Below are 23,945 nucleotides of genomic sequence, written 5' to 3'. Positions count from 1 at the left end.
CAATGGAGGAAGAAGTGTGACGAAAAAGCATTCTAGCATATATTGAGAGGTAGAAGTGCTAGCATAATTTTAAAATAATTACATACAAAAGTCTCAAATGAAGCTAATACTGATAGATTACTGACCCGTCCTAATAGCTATTAATTACCTGCAAAATTGCAAGAAGGTACAAGCTTCAATAACTCAATAGTGAGCCATAATAGCAAAGTATTTGCTACCATCGTTTCTTGTCAGTTATTTCACCATACAAATACAACAGAGATGTGGCAGTAGCTTATTAACTCTCCCCTTTCCCTCCACATGTTGAGTTGCGACACCACTGACAAAAAGTAAAAAAGACAAGACAGCATCCCAGTCAGTGGATGCTGGGCCCACAGAAGCCTCTAGTCAGAGTGTGCAAATCAGAGTCAAAGTAGAGGGCAAGCCCGTAGTAAACACAGGCTGAACTAAAAACCTTTACTCTTTGCCTCAGTGCTCCCCGAGCTTCACGTTCCATTCACATCACAAAGCCACAACCTGGAAAGCAAACCTTTTGACGAGCTCCACGAGTTTGTAACTGGATTATCTGTCATTAGAACTAAGCCTGTTTCAGCCTTTTTTCCTCCTTTTTAGCCCCTGTTAAAGCAATGAGGTGAGCCTCCCTTTCAGACACGCTTAAATTAAGTCTACATTGAGTCTGGTGTACTGCTGTATATGTATCTACTTAGCCAAATATAATGCCATAAAGAGCACAATTGGGAGCTGTGATGAAAAATATGAAAGAGAAAAAAAGAGAGAGCTACAAGTACAGTTAAAGAAATTGGAATTCTGGGGGTCATAATCACAAAAGAAATTCTTGGAAAGTCCTCCTATTACATCCAATAACATTTGTCCATTGGTCTAGAGTAAGAGGAAACACTGTAGACTTAAAATCACAATAGCTGCTATATTTTTAGAGCCAAACTACGATAAGCTCTAAAATTAGAATTCAATTAATCTTGAACAACAATACACACTGTGGGATAATAATCTTGTGTGGCTCAAGTGAAAACATATTCCTGCCCTGTGTGGCCAAACAAACACACAAGGGATCTTAAACTCATGTGAACATTATATCCGCCCATGCATTTCTCAGTTCACGTAATGGCACATATATTGCAAAAACAACTGGTGTGACCATGGGCCAATTCAATTTTTTTAGCTTCTGGAAACAAAGGCTAGTCTGTGAACCTCACAAGGCCAGAGATTCTACAACGCCAGGAGACAAAACAAGAACTCGTTCTTTGTTTACAGCAGTCATTTCCTTTAGCTTGGCTGCAGTCTGCACACCGGACCACAGGGACCTTCAGTGCTACCATTTTATTAGCATAAGGTCTAAAACGAACTATTGCTCCGGTCACGAGCATGTGCTTTCCACAAGTACAATGTCGCAGTAGGGCCCCAAGGAGAAGTCTTTTCAGACAGGGCTTGTCAACACAACACCACGCAAAAAACACTACAAATCACCAAGAATTTCCAACACAGTGACCAATGAAATAGGGGGTAAAAATGAAGGTAAGAAGAACAGTTTTACATCTGAGTTTCTCATCACTAGCCCAGCACATATGTGAAGCTTCAACAACCAGGGACCTCCCTCCCTGCTGGACTACTGCTCACTGGTGTCTCCCCGCTGTGCTCGCCATCCTATAATATACTGATATGACTTGCTGTACAACAACACAGCAGTGCCAGTTGAGCACATGTGTGGCATCAATCAAACTCAGTGTGAATGTGGGAAAATGGACGGCCTGAGATGACATCATGGCACAGTATCTCAAAGCCCTGCCTGCTCAGTGTAAACATCAATCGCCTCGAGAGTGTGAGGGTATTTCCAGCCATTACTCAGTTGTTTGTTTATCTTGTTCTATTGCATCAACCCGACACTCAATAGAACTGTCCTTAGGGATACTGATACTTTAGTGAGTAGAGTGGAATCCTGAGACTACCAGAGGTCTGTTCTAAAAAAACGATTTATAGGTTTAACATTCAACATATTACTTGGCCCTGCAAAACTGTTGTATTTGGAAGTGATCTTACAGCCGGTGATGCTGCAGCAACTTCCCGTTGTTTACATAGTTGATTGCTTTTGACTGGGAGGCACTACAGATATATCTTCACAACCAAATTACACATTACTAAAGGCTTTACTAGTTAAGACATGTATTAAGTTTAATGGTAATCAGGATTTCGTAAATCACTAGATTAAAACTAGCGAGTAGTTACTAAAAGATTACTGAGGAATGACTTTATAGAAAAACATATCCTTTTGTCCTGATCTGTTTGACATTTGACAACACTGCAAAATCTTGAACATATTCCTACTGATACTACACGCTGTGGGACATGTACTGTTGTGTAAGGTGTTTGGTTCTGCTGAATAACATCAATCCTTTCACTGGAATTTCAGTAGGTTAGGTTAGCTTAGGTTCTCCCTCCTATTACCACATCTGGCTCCAATCAATGTGAATAAAAACTTCTCTTCTTTTAAATTCAAAGAAAGAGAGACATCAAATCAATTTTGGGTGGACTTTGTCCTCCATCAAAGAAGTTTTACATTCTCACCAGAGCTTTTCTGATTAGTTGGGTTGTTGGTTCAGCCAATGGGTTGTCATAAAATCCTTTGGAATGGTATGTCCTTCAGAAATTCGACCAAGTCAAACATCAATCTAACAGAGTATTGAACAGAACTAAAAATACCCTGCATAAGCAGGGTTGTGGTATTTCTCAGTTCTAGCTGTGCTGGAGTGAACGCAACACTGCAGAGGTAATAGGTTTGCGGTCATTTGTACGTGCAGCAAGAAGAAAATGGGGAGGCAATTTTTGTGGCCAGGGTGCTAACCCAGCTCAAGATACATTAATAAGTTTTCGCATGACTAATACATGTGGAGAAGACCAACCATGACCTGCTTCTGACTTAATACAAGACAAACTATATCACAAACTCAAACCGCAACTGTAAAAGCAAACCAAATCACTCAAAACTAAGAATGAATAAGCCATAAATAAGATTCTACATTGAAAATTTACCAAATTATTTCAATAACTTTTCAGTCTCATTTTACATTTATTTCGGAAGTATGCTGAATGGGAATCATCATGAAAGGTTTCAGGAGGTCCAATACCGGAAACGATTCCCCAGCTCACTGTGGATGTATGAAGACGTGCATTATGGTTCAAAGCCCTCTGGTTGTCAGCATACTGGAGGCAGGCAGTGGCTCTCAAAGTGCTGATGAAGCATACCTGGTAGATCCTGGCAGCGCTACTTCAAAGAGCCGTGCTACTCTTTGAAACCCATCATACTTCACCCCTGTGGTTGCTTAAAGAGTCAGTGTGCTTAACAGTTTCAGTATGTTTGGCACAAACCATTGGCCCAAGTGTAAGGGGGGCACAGGAAATTCTGTGTTATAAAAAACAGCGCCGAGGTGAAATCAAGGCAATTTATCCTAATATCTTATTAAAGGCATTTCACCGCAATAAAAGGTGAATGCCAAACCAAGGGCTGGGAGTACTGGGGTATAAGAGAGCTTTATGTATTGCAAGCCAGTGACAAATGGGAAGATAAAGGGAGCTGTGTATTTTCTAGAGAGATTTAAAATAAGCTTTCACAACTGTATATTCCTCTTTCTATGAATTATTAAGCTGAAACGTGAAAAGTTGAAATGTAAAGCTGTACTAAAATGTATTTTGTGATGAATGAGGTGTCAAAACAATATAGGAAATACCCAAATATAAAGGGGGAATGACTAAATTGAGAGAAGAAATGTATGATCCAATCAAAGCACTAGAGTTCTAAAGTTAAATGGTAGATCAAAAGGTGACTTCTGTTTCCTGAGTATCATATGTAAAACCTGCATAAGGCTATCCATAAAATTATAAATTCTATGAAATGTCTCTTCTTGCTTTGTGGAAATAAAAAAAAAATTGAAAAGAGAAAAGGCAAGACATTTCTGGAATTCCATGACAGCCCGATACACAAGGAAGGGCAGGACTGTAAAAACAGAGACCAAGACCAAGGCCAAGCTGTCTGAGACATTGTTACTCTCATATCAAGACAAAAATAAAAAGCTGAGTGACCATATATGCTTACCCCTCAATGAATTACACCTTTAAATAGCCGGTTTGGTATCCTGGCCAGGTATCATAGAGCATGACCGTGTGATCATATTCTGTCCTTCTGTTTCCTTTCTTCTCTCCTCGGAGCAATGTGAGAGGTGAGATATGGGGTGAGGAAGGGGGGCAGGGGAGATGTCAATGGTTGCAAAGCCTGGAGCAGACTATGTGGGTGTTGACATAACCCCCTTAGCACTGCCTCCAACCCACCAATGCAATGTTTTAAGCTGCCAGCATGCTTCACACACTCCTGACACTACGTGGCCAAATCTAGTGTTACTCAGCTCCACAAAGCACTATTAAAATGAGAATAAAATGTGCATTTCCAGGCACATGTTGAACTAGCCTGCCCAGTCCACAATCCTTTTCCAAAGACTAACAATCTTCAATCTAAAAATTCGCCGGAGACCATTAAAAAAGCATTTAGATTCTATTGAGTGTGACCAAATAGGCTACCACAATCTAAGTGTCTACGGTAAAGACTTGTGTAAAGATGATTACAGAGAAAGTCCTCAGGACATTAATTTGGCCAAAGTGAATAATACTTGATAGGTGAACAACTTTTCTTTCTTTTAAACCCTTCATTTCCAAGAATGAAAAAAGCAACTCAACTATAGTATTTGAACTCTTTAGGCCTCATGACGTATTCTGAAAAACAAGGATGGTTGTTAATGCCAACTACAATGTGTCGGTGTACATCAGAACAGCATCTCAGACTCAAGGCTCTCAGAGGAAAAATATGCTGTTTTCCTTGGCAATGAACCCCATTGAGACTGTAACCCACTATTCCTTCTCTGCCGCCTCAGGGGAGGGCGAATAAATAGTGCATTTGAGCACAATGGTGAAATTTGACCATAAGGTCCACTCTCTGAAGCACTTATGAGAGAGCAGAGGTGTGGTGAGTGCTAAATGCAAAAGTGGAGTAATAGAGAAGGAACTGTAACACAAAACAAAAATAAAGTCCCACTGAAATCACAAATAGTTTAAATGTATTCTAACAAATTAATGTAAAACTATTATTGAAATAAAATATACATTTCAACTTTGGTTTCGATTTTTATTCAAAGGAGAACAAAGGAAAAGTACAAATAATAATTTCAGATGGACTGAAAGATGCTTAAGAAATTAAACCTTCCTCTTTCTTATATGAAAAAATTCCCCTGACTTTTATTCAAAGAGCAGAATATTTACAACTTATTTTCAGATGAATTACGTGTGCTCTTAAAAGTTGCTGTGTTTCCTGTGAAAGATGCTGTTTACTTCACATGAGTATGCAAGGACCCTCAACGTTTTTTTAAAAGAAGAAGAAATGGACAACACAGTACATAGTGATACACTTTTAAAACTTTTTCTCTCCCAATGCAAATTCCAATACTTTAACACAGATTATCTGCCGATGCCACGTACCAATCTGATACCAGTGCTCCCACTTTCTCACCCTAGAGATACCTACAGTATATCACATAGTGCAAAACCCATTGGGATCACTTTTATACATAACACGAGGCTAGGAATTGTTGTGGCACTAAAGACTGAGTGATGAATATAAATGAATATGAATATAACTGATTGTGGAAACACTGAAACACTTTACCTAACGAGGATCAGTGACATCATGTCCAATACGATGATTATGCCTTAAATGTACATATTTTTATGCTTTGAATGTATAAATATATATACATACACACACACATACATATTTATATATATATATATATATATATATATATATATATATACAGTCCCTGACAAAAGTCTTGTCGCTTATCTATTTTGTAGAAACACTGCTATTACCTGACTTTTAATTAATCAATTGGTGTAAGAAATAGCTCATATGAAAAGCTAAAACCCTCCCAAATGATGTTCAATGCATTGAAATAATTAGTTCACTAAAAAAAGATTTATTATTTAAACAAGACAGAAAGGTCAAATTTTGGCAAGACAAAAGTTTTGTCACCTATACAGAATTGACAAAATTTACTACAAATACTAAAAAAAGTCACAAATTAAATAGTGGTGCTGTGAGATTCAAATGTAATATCTTGTATGACTTCCATGAGCTTGAAGGACTGCATCCATGCGGTTTGGCAAGGATTCAGACAATGTATTGATGAAGTCATCAGGAATGCTAGGAAAGCAGTCTTGCATGCCTCCCGGAGCTCATCAATATTCTTTGGTTTGGTCTTCCATGCTTCCTCTTTCATCCTACCCCACATATGCTCAATGATGTTCATGTCTGGTGACTGGGCGGCCAATCCTGGAGCATCTTGACTTCTTCGCCTTGAGGAACTTTGAAGTGGAGATGGAGTATGCATGGAGCACCATCCTGCTGGAGAATTTGGCCTCTTTTATGGTTGGGAATTAAGAGTAGCTAAGTTTCTTGTTATTGAGCCTATCGATGTTGCCTTCCACCTGCAATCTCTTGCACACCCCATACTGGATGTAACCCCACACCATGATTTTTCTGCCCCAAACTTCACTGTTTTCTGGGTAATCTTGGATCCATGCGGGCTCCAGTAGGTCTCCTCAAATATTGCGGCAACTGTGGTGTAATTCAACAGAAGATCAATCTGAAAAATCCACTTTCTTCCACTTCATCAGCGTCCATCCTTTTAGCAGGCTGTGGGCCTTGGCAAATGCCACACGGTTTTTCAATTGTCTTTTGTTTAGTGCTGGCTTCTGGGCACTGATTCGACCATGGAGGCCATTTTGAAATGGTTGTTCTTATACACAACTGAGACCTAATTGATCCATTATTAGTCACAGGTGAAGCTCATATGACAAGGCGACAACACTTATGTCTTTGCAAAAATTGACTCAAGGGGCTTTACCAAGCTGTGAATATTAGAATACTTTTTGACAGTTTCGTTTTGCACTGAAACATTATTACAAAAGCTGTTGGGATTAAAATGAGCCATTTCTTGTAAATAAATCTTGATTAGAAATATATTTCAGCGGCACTTCAGGTCAATTTGTACACAAGCGACAAGACTTTTGTCAGGGACTATATATATAGCCTTGTTTATTAACCCCTGCTAATGCTACATGTCTGTGGACTCACCTAGTGCTGCTACACAGATCTGTTCCAGAATGAACAGCTTTTACTGGCCCTTGGGTTGTAGAAGCAGTGTGCCACACTTTCGGGTTCGGTGTGACACTCTCTGTGCCCAACATCCTGTTTGCCAGGTTCAGGTTGGCTAACTGTGGGCAGAGGAGAACAGATGATTCCACTCAAACCAATTTAAAGTCATTTTATTTACAGTTACTGTATTAAAGGTGCCCTGTGGTAATGTCTGAAGTTCTACCAAGGACTCTTTAACATTTTTCGTGGAAACAAATCTCTTGGTTACTTTGTTTCAAGCCATTCTAGTGTGGTATAGAAAGCCTGCAGGAAGACGTAGCTTGATTTGTGCCAGTTCTCATTAACGTTCAATGAGGTAAGATGTTTGACTCTGATTGGCTAACAGCTAGTCAACTAGAGTCTGGCTATCGGCATCCCTTACCCAGAACACCTGGGCGAGCTCATGAATAGTGATGAGCTTAGGCAACATGACGTCAGACTCACCAGCTTTTGTAATCGGCCTGATTTTTCCCCCTATTTCTTTTCAGTGGCTAGAGCTAAGCGGAGGTAGCAGTTCATTTTCACAGTCACATTCACGACATGACACAAACACATATGGACCTAACATATTTTAAAAAAGGCAAGTAAAAATGGTTTTGTGTGGCAGGGCACCTTTAAGAAGATGAAGGTAAAGGTAAAGGTACTTTATTGTCACATACACATACATATAGCAAAATTCATTCTCTGTATTCAACCCATCCCTCAAGGGAGCAGTACTGTAGATATAGGTACTTACTAACAACATCAATGTTAAGTCAAGTTACTTCAACCAAGCCTCCCACTTCTAGTCCCAAATCTAAAGCAATGGTAATGCTTGATAAATAAGCACTCATATTTTGGTCCTCCCTACATTGACCACTTCATTCTCTTGTCTCTGGGGGCAATGTGAAATGTACACACAGCATATGGCAGAGCTAGTCTCCACTCAGCACTAAATCCAGGTGGTCCCTCCCCCCTTCTCCATCTCTGACAGAATCAGCAATCATGACTCGCCAGCCAAAATCTGTTTACGACTACTGTAGCAACTGCACCTCTGCACTGCTCTGTACTACCCTGGGAATTATTTTCAGTGCTAATAGGAGAATAAATTATACTGCTGTGGCGTTTCATTTACTTTATTTCCTCCTGCGGACTAAATAGTCAGATGGGAAAACTGTAATGCTGCCAAGCCTTGTACAACGTGAAAAATGTAACACAGCCTCAGGTCTACTGTAAGTTACTTATTAAGGTAGACTGGGCGTCTTCTTACAAACTGTTGAATTTAAACTAAGGAAATGAAAACACACATGTGGGTACAATTTTTGCTGAGCTTTTGAACAAATTGTCATATATCATGACAAGAGATAAAAAATGTGTGTAAATATATCCAGCATTAAAAAAATGTTCTTTACCACATAAGGCACAGTTACCATCGTCTAGTCAGTGTTTTTAACCGTAACACCCCATCTTCTAAGGTTGTGTTCACCAGCTTCACAGTGTAACAAGGACGTCTTATAATGATGTTTTGTACATAAAGATACTCACATATGTATGCTGGAAGGATTCATATCCATGCATCAAGCAAGGGAGTATATTGATTTTATTAATGTGCCAGGCTTTACTCAATTTCCGTTTCAGTTTTGTTTACATGTGGTCTAGCATGAAAGAGTAATCACTTAAACCTTAGAGGTCAACTAGTGCAACAGGGTGTTGTTCGTGTTTACAACGTTCTCCATTTAGTACAGAGAGTGATTTAATGACTTCAAATCTGAGCACTAAAAAACATAAAAAAGGAATCTAAACCTTTAAGTGCAAAACACTGTTTTAACACACTATTTTACTGGAAAATAAACAGCTGCCATGCCCAGGATTAACTATTCATAAGAAATACAGCAAACACCTTTAAGATAGACAGAATGATGTACTGTTGAAAGGAAGCCATAAAATCTGCAGTCTGTGTGGTCTGATGCCATCACAAAGAAAATTGAGAGACAAAATCCAGTGAGGCAAAGGGGGAGGAGGAAGAGGAGGAGGGAGGAAAGGTTGATGGGCTCCCCACGCCGAATGACAAATCTTTGGGGAATATAGTTGAAGGTGGTGATGGAGCCAATGGAGCTGCTGCTCCCCTGCTCAGTGCCAATTTGCTACATTCCTCTATTTATAAGCATCAATTACCACAAAAAAGTGGCTGCTTGTTAAGTATCAACAGAAATCACTCCCCCATGGTGTATCTGATAATGGGACCTCACACAGAGCTGAGGCTTGATGCGGCTCACCACTGTTTAGGTCAGCCAGCTTTAAACCCCAGTTCCAGACCTACCCCCGCACCAACCCCAGCCCACAGACTGTAGGCGAGCCGAGGACTAAAAGAGAAAGGTGCACGGTACGAGGCAGCAGACCCTCCGGCTCCAACAGGTCTGCAAAATGAATAAGTAGCTAGATGCTGCCAATCAGCATGGGGTCAGAGCCAGGTTTGCGCATCAACAAAGAGAAATTTCAGAGACCTCACAGTGAGAGACTACTGCAGCGGGCCCAGATTCTTCTTTCTTACATGAAACATTACACAGATCCGTTTACAAATGCTTAAAAACAATGAAACATCCTGCTCCAGGTGGGAGTAGCTGTTGGCTCAGTGAACCATAGAGGTAAAAACCTAATTAACTCACGTGTTGGGTCAGCAGGTTGATGTGACTGGAGCTGGCATAGTGGCGAGCTACCTGCTTGTCAGCCAGCTTTTGCAGGGCTGAGATGAAGGCCTGCTGGTTAGACTGGGCTTGGGCAGACAGGGAGCTTAACTCCTTTAATGTCCCTGCGGAGTTTGACTTCAGCTTACTGGAACTGTTTTTCCGAATAACTGACAAACAGAATAACAAAAGACAAATGTGAGAACATCGTTCTGAATTTGATAAACAACAGCATGTAGAATACTGAGTTTACCTTGGCCTGCAGAGGTGGGTCTCAAGAGCTTCTGGCTATAGATGTGTGTGGCACTCAGGATGGAAGAAGCTGCTCCAGAGCTGGACGTTGATGAGGTATAGGACTGAATCCTCTTAAGCACCTGGGTCGGTTGCCCAGTACAGACTGTGTTAGAGCCGGTGGAAACAGCTGTCCACATTGCTCTCGGTGGCTGTGTGACTACAAGGGCAGGGGTGTATGCAGGAGGGTCAGAAAAAGTCCCAGAATGGCAGAACTGAGACTTAGCCAAGGACTGTGCATAGGATGGTGGCTGAAGAGGTGGCGGCGGCGGTGGGCAATGGAGAGGCAGGGATGTTGGGACAGGGCAGCAGTGCTGCAGGTGACTATGTGTGCTGTCTAAAGTCATAGGAAAGCTGGAGTGGTGCTGGGAAGCCTGGACCTCTGGCTGGATTTTAGCAATTCTTACTGCTGCCTGTCGATCTTCAGTAGGGACAAAGGGATGACTCTCAGTGGCGTTGATGTCTGTGTCACTACTGACTTTCCCCATGGAGAGCGAGGACTCTGAAGCACTGGAATCCTCTTTGGCCACAGGCAGAGCTGTTCAAAGGAGGAAAGAAGCCAGAGCTCCTTTATCATCAGTTAGCCATTCCTTGGCTCTGACACACATTTGTTTTCCCCGAATGAGTGCTAATCGTTTGAAGCTGACCTTTTCTTTACCCTGGATGACTTAATCTTTTTCCCTTTACTTTTTTTTGGGTTTTACAAATCTAAACAATTCCGGTTTACTGTGCTTGAATGATAAAATATTAAACATAAACCAGACCTTCAGCTACAAAAATATGAGAGGAAAAATACACGGGAGGAACTCACTTTTGGAATTCTCACAGTTGCCTGAATCTCCTGAGGCATTTACTTCATGAACGTCTTTCTTAACCCTCCGGACTTTTGTTCCTAGGAAGATGGTGGCTGATTTATTTTTCTGTGTGTAAAATGTCAGTACTTCCTCCAGATCATTTTCACTGTTGAGAGAAAATAAAAGAGACGATTAATGTGTATAGCAGATTCAGATCACTTATTAGGCAGTAGCATATATAACTGGAAAAGTAAAGAGCCAAGGACTGAACAATGGTCAGTGGGCTTGCCAATTTACTAACCTTGCTTCAGCAATGTACTCCTGAAACACACTGGGGTTAACACAATGCTCCTCTTTGCTGCTCTCCTGTTTTTTCTCCATATGATCAGTTTCCTGAGAAGATAGGAAAGAATAAGACAGCCTAATCTTTCCTATGTTTGCATCATCTCTTAGATTTGTGACTCTGTGGTAAAGCCAGAGTCTGGGAACTGGCACCTTGTTGTAACAGTGGATAAACTCTCCTAGCTGGTGGGACAGGATGCGTCTGCGGTCTTGGAGTGGAAGCTGGCGACTGGGCAAGACCACCTTAATGTCTTGTTGAAGGTTACTGGCTGCTCTTCTCAGGAAGCGAATCACAAGCTCCTGTGAAGACAAAACAACATTCACGGGAAATATTTGATTATAACTTTCCTCAATCACTGATTTGTCCTGCTGCACTTATTCATGTTCCATTTGTGTTCACCTTTCAGGTTCATTCAAAACATTGAACCCTTTGAATTTAAAGGTCTAAAGATCAAGTTGAATTCACATTTTCCCCAAAGGTTTTAGGCCACTGATGATGATGTACACCATAACAATGCAGACTTTCCAATCAGACTAACATTTACAGGGACCACGTTTCCTACGATGTGGCTACAAATGTCTCGTACACACTTCAGCTACAGCCTGGGTACATATGAGTAACAAGATAATAATAAGGGAAAATCTGGCATGTATATACATACAAGGAAAACAATGCCCCAGGGTGTCCACCGATATCAATTCATTAGGAAAAGGAGATTAAAAAATGGTTATCATAATACCATTTGGTCGTTGTCCTTGTCAGGCCAAGCTGGGATGGTGTTGGCTCTGCTTTCTGCCAGCAGTCTTTGCTGGACTCGCTGCAGGTATGAGGAAAAGGCCATCCGGGCCTGCACTTTACTGGAGAGGAGAGAGAGGAAAATCATCAAAAGCTGAATAGGTTACAAAAGAAAAGACATAACAACAGTTGATAATAAACATTATCCACCATGTCCTCTGTATGTTGAATTGGAATCTGTTGCTACAACAGAAAGAACAAGCAGTTATAGTCAATCATATACTCATTAGCTATATATCATCCAGAAGAGAGAGAAACCAAAGACAGCTATGTATTACTTTCAGACAAAAGTTGTTGAAGTTTTAAGTCCCCATACGGACCAAAGTATGGTGGTGGACTGGTAGCTGGAGAGGTGCCAGTTCACCTCCTGGGCACTGCCAAGATGCTCTTGAGCAAGGCACCAAACCCCCAACTGCTCGGGGCACCTTTCCATGGGCAGCCCCCTCACTCTGACATCTCTCCATTTAGTGCATGTATAGGTACTGAGCATGTGTATGTAATTCAGGCCTATGTGTAATAATAACAAAAGAGTGTAAACTGTAATTTCCCCTTGTGGGATTAATAAAGTATAAATTATTTACATTATTATTCTATTTATTTATTTTATTATATTTATACATTATTATTATTATTATTATGTTTGTGATCTGGGTGAACCTGGAGAGACTATTCTCAGAAAAAAAAGATGATGCCAAACTCAAACAATGATATGCTGTACTATAATTTCCCTGGTTCATGCACAGTCCTGACAAGCACTGAGGAATTTCTACAAACACAGACTTGTTATTGTAATTCCTCCTCAAATTATAATTTCAGGCACTCTTTTAAAATCAACATCAGACCGCAGTCTTTGTTACACTTAGGTATAATAGTATGTACAGTGTGTCCTATGTGTTTGACAGTATTTAGAATATGTGGTATCTGTATTTTAATTTAAAGAATATGTCAAACTTGTCAAACAAACTGATTAAAACATAACATTACGTGAAGAAGGCCTCAATTTCTTCTCATCCTCTTTGGTAGGTGTATTTTATATTCCTCCTTATTTAATAGAGAAAGGAAAGGAGAGCAGCAGCCAACCTGAGAAGCAGCCCAGAATCCAGACTGACCTGAGGTCCCACCCCTGCTGAAGGATGTTGAGCAGGTTGACTCTAGGCCTGGCATCGTGCGTGGCTGCCTCTGAGCTGGACAAAGCCTCGCTGTGGGAGCGCTCCAGTGGTGGGGCCACTTGTTTTCTTTGCTCTGCTACCAAAGTCTTGTGTGAGACTGGTTCGAGAGCTTGTTTTACCTCCTCTCTTTCTTCCTGAGCGCAGTCCTCTCCCTCCTGACTGCTGATTTCAGGCAGGGAGACCTTGGACTTCTTCCCTAAGGTATGCAGCATTGCAAAGAAAATCAAATGGTAGTTACATCACTTGCATTTTGGATGCAACACACACAAACACTCGAAGTAGGGTTTCTGATGTTGCTGCAATGAAATGAACTAATTTAGAGTCATATTTGGCCAACCTTACTGTGACACAGGGGAGGTATTTATTGGAAACTAAAGTGCATTAGCGTGGGATGTTGTCCCCACTTAGCTACACTTTCCTGAATTGAGGCAGAACACATCAGACCTACCCGATTTCTTCTTCCTTGCAGCAGAGCGATGAGTCAGGTGGTGCTGTCTCCTCTTACACGCCTCCAGAGACAGCAGCTTCCTCTCGTACTGGACAACGTGACAGCTGTGAACGGCGTCCACCTGCAGCTGCACGTTCCTGAGAGACAGAACAAGACATGTTAACACACAACTGTAATAACAACAACCATAATGATTTATGTGTATCATCAACAATCACAAAGCAGAGCAACAGTTATAAATCGTAACTTTAACTGAAGCCAGTTCTAAGAAAGATTAGTGTGGTTGAGTAGCTTGTCCAGAAGTTGACGTGATGGTCCAAACGAGAAAGGATAAATGGCGAATGATAACAGCAACTGAAGTCTTGCAGCAATAAAAATCTCCCTATTCTGGCTACATAACGAATACGGAAAAATCATAGATTTAATTGGGGGGGCCAAATCTCCAGATAATATTGTGAAATAGACAAAGCTGTGGTTAAAACTTGAAAGCCCATAGTGATTCAAATAACATAAATGCATGCTGCATTACAATATATAAAAAACGGTTTAATAATAATCAATGCTGCAATGTCACATAGCCACTGGGCGCACGCTGGAAAAGTTGACTGTGCAACGTCTTTTCAGCTGTTCCTCTTACCTATCCAATCGAAAGACCAAACCATGCCATTACCTGCCATGGAAAAGTCTGTTTGCCAACATGTAGTTCATTGATGTCTTGGACTCCAAATATCCACTAAGAGAAGAAGATAATAAGGAAATTTCAATAATCATAAGGCAGAAGCCCCAATGAGCCTCGGCCTCCTTATTTGCGGCAAATATGTTAAAAACAAGGTTTCAGTAATATAGCTACTCTGGAAGCAGCACTGTTAAACGCACCAATAATTCCCCATACCGCTCAATAATATGCTTTCAAAAATGCCACAAAATCCCTGCTTCTAAGAGGGACATGGAGCTAATCAAGCAAAAAATCATCACATAGGAATATAAATTGTAAGCACAAAAACATATTTCCTCTCTAATAAGGGCTTAAATGCCATTTCATGCATAATAGAACATAATACACAAAGTTTAACAAATACCAACTCTGTAGCTACACCTTAGTCTGGTGGTTCAATTAGCAACAGTCAAGAGGGGTTGTATGGTCTAGCTTTAGGCACTGGTTGCATTAATTTAGCCTAAGTACCTCACTTATTTGAAGACAGTATTAATAATGAGTAACATTACAGACAAATACCCCTTTAGGATTACAAGCGTCTGTCTGCTCTTTCTTAGCTCAGCTTACCCATAGAGGTCCCATGTTTCTGCAGTGGGGAAGATCCTAATGAAGCCTCCACGTCTCTCGTACTCTTCCTTTATCCTCCTTAGCACTTTGATCTTGTGAAAGAAAACAAAAGAAGTGTACTAAATTTGACAGTTTTAAATAGTTACTATACTTTCAGGTTCCCATTTTGTCTCAATTCAACAAAATAACACTCATTGTGTCAGACACTACCATTGTAAAGGCTTTACCTCCTCAGCAGTCAAAGTCAAAGTGCTGTCTCCACGGCCTTGTTTAGGTCCAAGCTTGTCCTTCCCCTCTGTTTCTGAATTACCGGCGGATGTGGGCCTCTGCTGCTACAGGGGAGAAATGTAGAGTTATTCCTCTTTCAAACATAAATACTTTCCAATGTTAAAAATAATTGAGTTGTTTCATTTGTTATGAATTTAGGTATGCTTAAAGGTTGTAAAAATAATTGCAATTTTTACATTTTGGTAAATGTCATGTGTTACTGACAAACAACCTAATCTGAAACACAATTCTCCCTTACAGCTTGTGTAACAAAAAAATACCCTCTCTTCATTTCTCCCTGTCACATAAATGAAGCATTTTTGTCATGCATTGGCATTCCTGGCTGCCTCCACGCTGCATGCACTACCAGGCTGTGATTGACAACTTTGGCATGCAGGTTGGAACTTGGGCCAGACAGAGGGGCAGAACCCCACAGGATCACATACAGAATTTGTCATCTAAATAGCACAGGGTTTACATGTAATTTGTCTGACGTGACTAGGGGGATACAAAGGCAGCCAAAAAGTGAAAGGCCTAATCCTTCATTAAAAAGACTCATCTGTTGCCCCTAATCAGAGTAAAGGGTTCTCTGAAGGCATATGGAGTTCTACAACAGCCTCTGTGGTTTAATGTCAGGCAGGTTTGAGTAACTGTGCAACAAAGTCTCTGAGTTTTGGGTCAAGTGGTGCATTGCAGCATTTCAAGTAATTACTTACTGAGGCCACTTTGCTAATGCAATGAGAATTCTATTAAATATAGCATTAGGAATCGATACAAGCCATCTGTCACTATGATAAATAGCAAAGCTGCATAATCAAATAAGCAAAAAGCAGTAAGCAATTTCTTACCGGTAATGTAACAGGCATCAGGGAATTGCAAAGGAACAAGGCAAAAGAAGATTAATACGTCTGAGTCCAAAGAAAACTCACCATTCTGCTGTGCGCAGTGGCTGTCAGTGCAGAAAGAGGTTTCTAAGAGGCAATGGGTGAAGACAGTGAGTGGTGGGTGAAATCAGCATTGCTGCTTAACCTTTATGAAGCTCCATGCAGACAGCGTGCATGCTCCATCAACATGCAACAATGAAACATTGTTACTGTATGTCTAAACAGGCCCTTTACACAATATAAGGTGGAGCAGAAATCTGTCTAATTTAGTAATCTCCCTCCAGCAGATCCTGTGCCAAATCTGGGTGCAGTCGCCGAGTGGAAGGAGCCAAATGCATTAGCTGTTGTGGCATCATTAGGCAACAAGGCCCACAGAGAGCATTAGTCACTTGATTAGAAATGATAAAACAATAAGCCACAGAGTGTAGCACTTACAAACTAATGTCACTCAAACAGTGTAATTACATTAGCAGTTGTTTTGCATTGCAGTGAATTTTCCAATTTTCCATGAGGGTAGAAGAAGAGCTCAATGGCAGTGGCAGTAACATACTGTAAGTAACAGAGAGATGAAGACAAGAGAATGGGAATGTTTCACAAGGAAGGGTGAATGAGTGCAACACTTGGCTCTGCTGTGTGTGTGTGTTTCTGTGTATATGTGTGTGTGTGTGTGTGTGTGTGTGTGTGTGTGTGTGTGTGTGTGTGTGTGGTGGGGGGGGGGGGGGGCGGGGCATCCATACCTGTGTTTTTTGGGCTGCTGGGTGCTTGAGGCTGGAGTCCAGGGTGACTCGGTCAGTACGTGGTTGTCTCGAAAGGGGGTCGTGACACACAAAGCCTACGGGGAAACACAGCCATAAAAGGGTATATCATCCTATAATTTCAATTGTAGTGGGTCTTAAATATGTTACTCATTCTGATGAACTTTATTTATTGCATCAGATCTTCGATGTTAGTGTAAGAAAACCAAAGTAGCGCCAGGGACATTGAGGCAATAAATTACATGTAAATCAACAATATATTGAAATATTGTTCTGATGTAAGGATATTATATTTGCTGTTAGAAAAAGTCATGACATGTTTTCATATAGTGACACACCACTGCCCCATTATGTGAACCACTGACCTTGCTTCAAGGACAAGTTAGAGATTTCGGAAAATACGTTTAGGAGCTTTCAGACAGACATGAGCTCATATCTGTCCATTAAATGTAAAGCTTCAGCCAGCAGCTGGTTAGCTTAGCATAAAACTGGAAACAAGAGGAAACAGCTGGCTCTGTCCAAAGGTACCAAAATCTAAAGTGCACTAATTAACACATGATGTCTTGTTTACTTGGCCCTTAGAATCACTGCGTGTGAAAAAACAACAAACAATTCAATCAAAAGGTTTGTGGGAGGTTATGTGTCGGACTATTTCTTGTCTCTAAGCAGTTGTTGACAGGCAAGCAGCAGAGACTATAGGAAGTTGCAGCTTGTATCCCTCATTAAATGTGAACTTTGATTTTTGTACAAAAAAGTTAAAGCTAGCCGTTTCCCCTTGTTACCAGCCTTTATGCTAAGCTAAGATAACCAGCTGCTGGCTGTAGCCTCATAATGGACAGACATGAGAGTGGTATCGATCTTGCCATCTAACTCTATGCCAGAAAGCAAATACATGTATTTCCCAAAATGTTGCACTATTCATTAAGCTTTTATGTCAGAGAGAAAAAACATGTTTTCTTATTGTGACACTACATCAGATTTAAACAGATCCACACATTTACATTCTAGTGGTAGTTGATAAGGGTGGGGGGAAATGTTTGTAATTCACATTCCCCACTAAGATGTTCCCACCCAGTCAATAAGAATCAATCTATGAGCTTCTTTTTATTAATTCCAACACTCCCTCAAAGCTAACCAGTGGTAAAAGTGAAATACTAATGAAATATGTTTATGTTGCAGTCACACTTGAAGTGAATTCATTCTATTGACAGTGTGGAGCTCGAGGCTATTTGTACTGCCTCTTTCAAGCCATCAGGTAAGAATCAGGCCCCTGCCATGCTCTTGCCTAAACACCGCAATTATTACAAACATAAGCGACACAGCGCTGACAGCTTCGCACAGGCGGAAAATGAATGCTAATGGAATGCTGTCATTATTTACAGGTCTGGGATGCAGCCCAAGTGTTATCAGCCAACAGCGACTTAGCTTGTTTGGTACAAAATAGATGTGCTATGTTTTACATGCCACTGCTCATTTTCCCCAGACCCGCAGTAACTTCTCAGTCCAAAGATAACTGGCAATTTATGATTCTACTCTTTCATTTAATGAGCCAGAAGGGAGGGTTTCAAGCCGCAGCATGGCCTAGGCTAAGACACGTGTGCATGTGTGCATATGTGCACACACACACACACACACACACACACACACACACACACACACACACACACACACACACACACACACACACACACACACACACACACACACACACACACACACACACACACACACACACACACACCAACTAGCTATTCCTTTAATATCATTAGGCTGAGACCACAGACAGACTTAATGGTTTTGTGCCAGTTTAGATGGACGCCTGTTAATCAGTGGGGTCCATGTATCCTGTGAATGGTAAAGATAAATTAGAGGATTAAGTGCTAAGTTAAATAATCAAGAGATGTGAAAGTTTGGTTATTATTTGTCTCTTTTTGTGTACTTTTGACTGTCATCTACAAGACTATAAGCAAGCTCACAGAGCTCTCTATGTGGCAAATGTATGAGATTCTTCTTGGTTTAAACTTACGCATTAAAATATTATAAGCGTCCAGGAATCACTGGAAGATGAGATCTTGTATCTCAGTGGGACATTCCCGGCTAAATAAAGGATGCATAAGATCAAGCTCCTATTCTGCATGAAAATTCAATAATTAAGAGGCTAGGAGACATAAAAGAGATAGTATTCCATGCTGTTATATAAACAGTGTTTATCTCTGCCTTGGGCCAGGCATTTTGTGTGTCTTCATGCAAAAGACTGACATGCCCCATCTAGTTTCTCAAAAACCTAAAGACTACAAAACAGGTAAGGCCTCTGTTGACAATTTTGTTAATGAAGTCTGTGGTTTATTGTCTAACATAGAAGCTACTTAAATAATAAAGCCATACAGCTATGTCGGTGTGAAATTAAGCAAAATATTAATGGATGACTGTCTCCACCTGCTTAAAACATGCTGGTTACAAGTAAAGCCAACTAGCATCTATGCTTCTGGAGTGAGGTTATTGAAATAAATACAGCATAATTAGAGCACTTTTCATTTTATATTAGCCTCCAAAATCATAATAAATATTTTATATTTGACCGATTATTTATGGAGTTGTTCCATATTCTATTCTGAAGAGTGAGTAATGTTCTTACTTAAAAGTCCCATGACATAGTGCTCTTTGGATGCTTTTACACAGATCTTAGTGGTCCCCTAATACAATATCTGAATTCTCTTTCTCATAAGGAGGAAGATTCTAGATCGGCACATCTGAGCTTTATTTTTCTCAAAGGCAAAGCAGGATATCCAGGGCTCGGTTTAGACCTATCACCATTTCTAGCCACTGGGGGACCATATGCAGGCTGGGGAAACGCATATTAATGTTAAATAACCTCATAAAGTTTAATGTTCATGCCATGGGACCTTTAAAGCTAAAATATGAAATTTAAGTATCTAAGAACATTCAGTGTAATTTGTTTTTAAGCTCTGAAGATGACTAACTCAATGTTACTACAACTATTGACTCCTGTTAAAGGCCAAATCTTGATTCTGCATTAATGATGGATTATTTCAAATGTACTGTGTGCATTCTTAGTAATACAAATCTGTAACCCTAATATTGTAATGTTTTAAATTAAACCAATATTATTCATCCTCTCTTAATTGTGTGGTGGTTACTAATATAACTTAAACTGTGTGAATGTGTTATTGTTGGATATTTAAGGTTTCTACTTTTTATGTTGATAATGCATATAAAAATCTAGATTCAAAAATTAAATTAACTTGAACTCAATGTGTATGAAGTGCCATCATTCGTGCAAAACTTTGGAATCAAATGGAAGTTGTATTTAGTCATTGTTTCAGCATGTACTCACCCACAAGCGAAAACATGTCTGCAATCATGCTGGCCTTTACCTTCAGATCCAAGGGGGCATCACTGTAAATAGGAAGAATTTTTTTTCTTTTTTTTTTTTTTTACAAAGAAACAAACTTTTAGTCAGCTTGAGTCAAAAATGATCAACTGTCATAAGAAGATACAGATTTGTTGTGTGAGCGTAAAACTAAACTGCCAAACTGACACTTTGGTGGGAGATGCGGTTTGGTGGGAGATGAGGGTATGCTTTAGTTTTGGTTGCATATTCTAGGATAAACCTTTGTTTAAGTTGGTAGGATACAAGAAACATCTTCAGTAAGAAATTCTCCTGAAAAAAACAAAATTAAGAATTAAATGATTAAGACAGTCACTCACCAGGCCAGAGAGGGAGAAAGGTTCACCTCTAACAACCAGGGTTTAAGGTTGGAGTCAATAAGCACGTCAAACCCATACAGTTCTACAGAAGGAAACACAAAATGAATCAAAGGGTTTTCACTACAGACTGGGAGGCAGATGTAATCACTGAGATCTGCTCACTGAAAATAAAAGATGAAGGCCATCAAAATCACAAGAGTTTCATCATAGTTCCATTTTGTGGCATTTGGCAACATGGTCTATGTTTTTCTGCTACCAATTGCACGCGTGTTATATCCCCAATCACTCAAGAGAGAAACCAAATTCACCAAAGCCTGCTACTGAGGGATTGGCTCAATTACGTTAACTAAGCACATACACATTTAATCCGTCATGGAGTTGCTTACATAAGACAGTAGATCAAAAACACACTGTGGCTGTGAATATTGTTATACATAGTCAATTTTCTCATGGGAAGATTAAGCAATCCACATATTGTCACTACATAATAACAAGAAGGATGGTGCTCTAGTAAGCATCATAAAGTTAGTATCTTGCCTAACTGGGGCAGTAAAATGTGAACTCCAGAAGTACAGAAGTGGAAATGTGACAGTGTGTCCCAAGTGGCAGAAACCTGGTGGATTAGAAAGCCTTAAAGGCCGTTTTATGGTTGTGCGGAGGCTCCACGCACAGCTTTCGCCGTAGCCTACGTAAGTGGCCTGATGTTTATACTTGTGCGCTGGTGTGTGCATCGATCCGGCATGTGTTTGTGTATGTGTGTGTGTGGGGAGTGGGTGATAGAGTGAGGGAGAAGTGAGAGAGTGACTGCAATTAGCTTTGGAGTGATTACCGACTCTAGAGTCATAGTGAAAGAAACAAAGTGTCTCCACTGTGTTTTCTGACCAAGGTGGGAAATAGGCGTAGGGTCCAGCGAAGACGCAGAGGTGTCTGCGGGAGTACACCGTTGATTCTACGCACAACCATAAAATGGCCTTCAGGCTATATATTGTATATATTTCACTCCAGTAATAGCTTAGCACTGAGTGACATATAAACGCTTTTTACAAAGTGGTCAGAAAGTTCCCTATGTAAAAATTCATCTATTCTATCCCAATTTTACTTGTTTCAGTGACTGACATATGGCTCACTGTGACAGAGTTGGCCTATGTAACCTACAAAAGCCCTCACACTGCTCTGGGGAGTTTCACCCTGTAAGCCAACGACCCGTCGGCCCCAGAAGCAGCGTGCAGGGAAACCACAGTATTTTACAGGGATAGCGCAAAACCCAGCTATAGAGCCAAGGAAAAATCCTTCTAATGGTACTTCAAAAGAATAGACTGTTTTGAGAATAGGCCAGGGGGGTTGGAGGTTTCAAAGCTGCCATAACCAGCACTGTTTATTTTAGCATCTCAGGTCAGTTCCAGTGTTAAGCATACAAAAGACAGCGTGACAGCGTGCAATGACTTTATATTTCACTTGGTTAAATAATGTCAGGCTAGGGAATTCTAGTTCAACAAGATGAGTTAAATGTATTTGTCTTTACATTACTTGTTGTAGTCATCTCCACCCTGGCCAAATGTGTATATTTGGTGTTTTACCAAAGGAGCACTGGTTTTACACAACAGGATCAGTTTGCTCATCATGAGGAGTACTAAAATGGGGGCATGGAGTTTAAAAGACACAGGCATTTACCAGACAGAGAGGCTCTAACGAAAGATGCTATCAAATTGCATTATAGGAAATTTAAGATCTAGGGTTTTTCCAGACTGCTTCCATTTTGATCGTTCTTTTTAATCTGTCTCTTGTGAGTCCCCCAACTTAAAGGAAGTCTCTAAAAGAGTTCTCTTTTAAGACTGTAACATTTCCTGAAAACATTTTTTTTCTCTACTCATGTTTTCATCATCTGCATTAGGACAAGTTGGAGAAAGTGCTCACTGGATTTTGTTCACTAGGATATATTACATGGGTCAGGAGATGAAAATATGGTAGTGGCATGAGGTCCAAATTGGTGTGACTAAAAAAACTGTATTTTCATGACGGAACAAAATTTGACATATAATCCGGAGCCAAGAGCAGCAACAGAAGCTGCCACTGCCATCTTTAACTTTTTTTTTTAACTTCTGAGGATGGATGGGACCCCCACCACTAAACAGTACTCGCTTAAGCAGAGCACCAAGATTTTATTTTCCACTTGCCAGCTTATCCCATTTTAGCCTTTTCTGTATAAAAATGCACACATAAAACATTATGCATTAGTCTCGGGGAACAGAGTACGGGAATAAATGGGTTGCAGTGCCTCACCAGTGGCACCACCACAACAACAGGGGAAAATGGGGAGGTGTTACACCACCTCACCAGCCCCCGACAAGCAGGCTCCATGTGCCGCTCATTTTCCCCCAATTAGGAGCAGACGCCGCTCCTGCCCCAAGAGCTTTCTCACTGCTAGACACGTTTGTTCTATGGCTCGACCGCTGCCGGGGGAGTGCTGTTAAATGTGACCGCAGAGAGGCCACAACAAGCATCACAGACAAGGAGAGGAGAGGCAGCGAACATCCACATCACACCCATTAAAGAGGCAGGGAGAGAAAAAAATGTGACAGAGTAAAGGGATGATTTTTTATTATTGGATGGGCGCTGCTGGAAACTTCACCACAAGAGACAAACGCCCAAAAACAATAATCTCCCCACCCTGGCATTGCAGTTGGTTGGCCCACAACAACAACAACAGCAGAATAAAGTATTTGCTGCATGTATGTTTTCTTCATAGGCGAGAACAATTGGATTACTTTTGCATCATTCTGACATAAATTGTTGCCCCTAAAGTGCTTTTACTGCTGTTGCAGGGAGAACAGCGGAGCCACAATCATGAAAACACTTTGATGACAACAAATTAAAGTAACAGTTGACACTCTATAGCCCTATTATGATAGCACGACTCATTCCATTAATCATTCTTTAAAAGATTTAGAATTATACAGCAGCCACACTGTCATCACAGGCATACCAACACTGTGCTGTAGTGAAATGTGGGAGCATCTGACAAATGTAAAACAGGGAGAGTTGTTCACAGACAGGGGTTCCAACCACACTCAGCACTTAATGAGGGACGTTCAGTGGAACACAGGACCAGTAAGTGGAATGTTTTGTGTGTAATAAAATAGGCCTTTGGTTTGGCTAATCAGATCTTAGTCAAAACATCTCGTAATCAGCATCTCTCAGCAAAAAGCCTGTCCATTAATCACACAGCAGCGGTGAGGAGCTGCATGGGTGGCATTTTCTCCCCCCCCCCCCCCC

The 23,945-nt window shown here is 40.6% G+C and overlaps 1 protein-coding gene across 5 annotated transcripts in view; it reads right to left on the bottom strand.

The window, feature by feature from the left end:
- ttll5 (tubulin tyrosine ligase-like family, member 5) overlaps window positions 1-23,945 on the bottom strand; it is a 46,973-nt gene that overhangs the window by 12,261 nt on the left and 10,767 nt on the right. For 2 of the 5 annotated variants that reach the window (XM_032500306.1, XM_032500310.1), the window contains exons 13-28: window positions 20,673-20,754; window positions 20,299-20,360; window positions 16,926-17,020; window positions 16,234-16,275; window positions 15,265-15,369; window positions 15,038-15,129; window positions 14,426-14,488; window positions 13,756-13,892; window positions 13,248-13,503; window positions 12,083-12,200; window positions 11,496-11,642; window positions 11,302-11,393; window positions 11,018-11,166; window positions 10,169-10,744; window positions 9,898-10,085; window positions 7,193-7,332 (exon numbers count right to left, since the gene is read on the bottom strand). In XM_032500306.1, coding sequence (XP_032356197.1) covers window positions 7,193-7,332; window positions 9,898-10,085; window positions 10,169-10,744; window positions 11,018-11,166; window positions 11,302-11,393; window positions 11,496-11,642; window positions 12,083-12,200; window positions 13,248-13,503; window positions 13,756-13,892; window positions 14,426-14,488; window positions 15,038-15,129; window positions 15,265-15,369; window positions 16,234-16,275; window positions 16,926-17,020; window positions 20,299-20,360; window positions 20,673-20,754 — 2,344 coding nt within the window. The remainder of the gene's footprint in view (window positions 1-7,192; window positions 7,333-9,897; window positions 10,086-10,168; window positions 10,745-11,017; window positions 11,167-11,301; window positions 11,394-11,495; window positions 11,643-12,082; window positions 12,201-13,247; window positions 13,504-13,755; window positions 13,893-14,425; window positions 14,489-15,037; window positions 15,130-15,264; window positions 15,370-16,233; window positions 16,276-16,925; window positions 17,021-20,298; window positions 20,361-20,672; window positions 20,755-23,945) is intronic. The other 3 variants (XM_032500307.1, XM_032500308.1, XM_032500309.1) reach the window with 3 other exon arrangements.

Source organism: Etheostoma spectabile, chromosome 20, assembly GCF_008692095.1.
Source record: "Etheostoma spectabile isolate EspeVRDwgs_2016 chromosome 20, UIUC_Espe_1.0, whole genome shotgun sequence".
Classification (NCBI taxonomy): Eukaryota; Metazoa; Chordata; class Actinopteri; order Perciformes; family Percidae; genus Etheostoma; species Etheostoma spectabile.
This window is presented reverse-complemented; position numbering and strand designations above follow the sequence as displayed.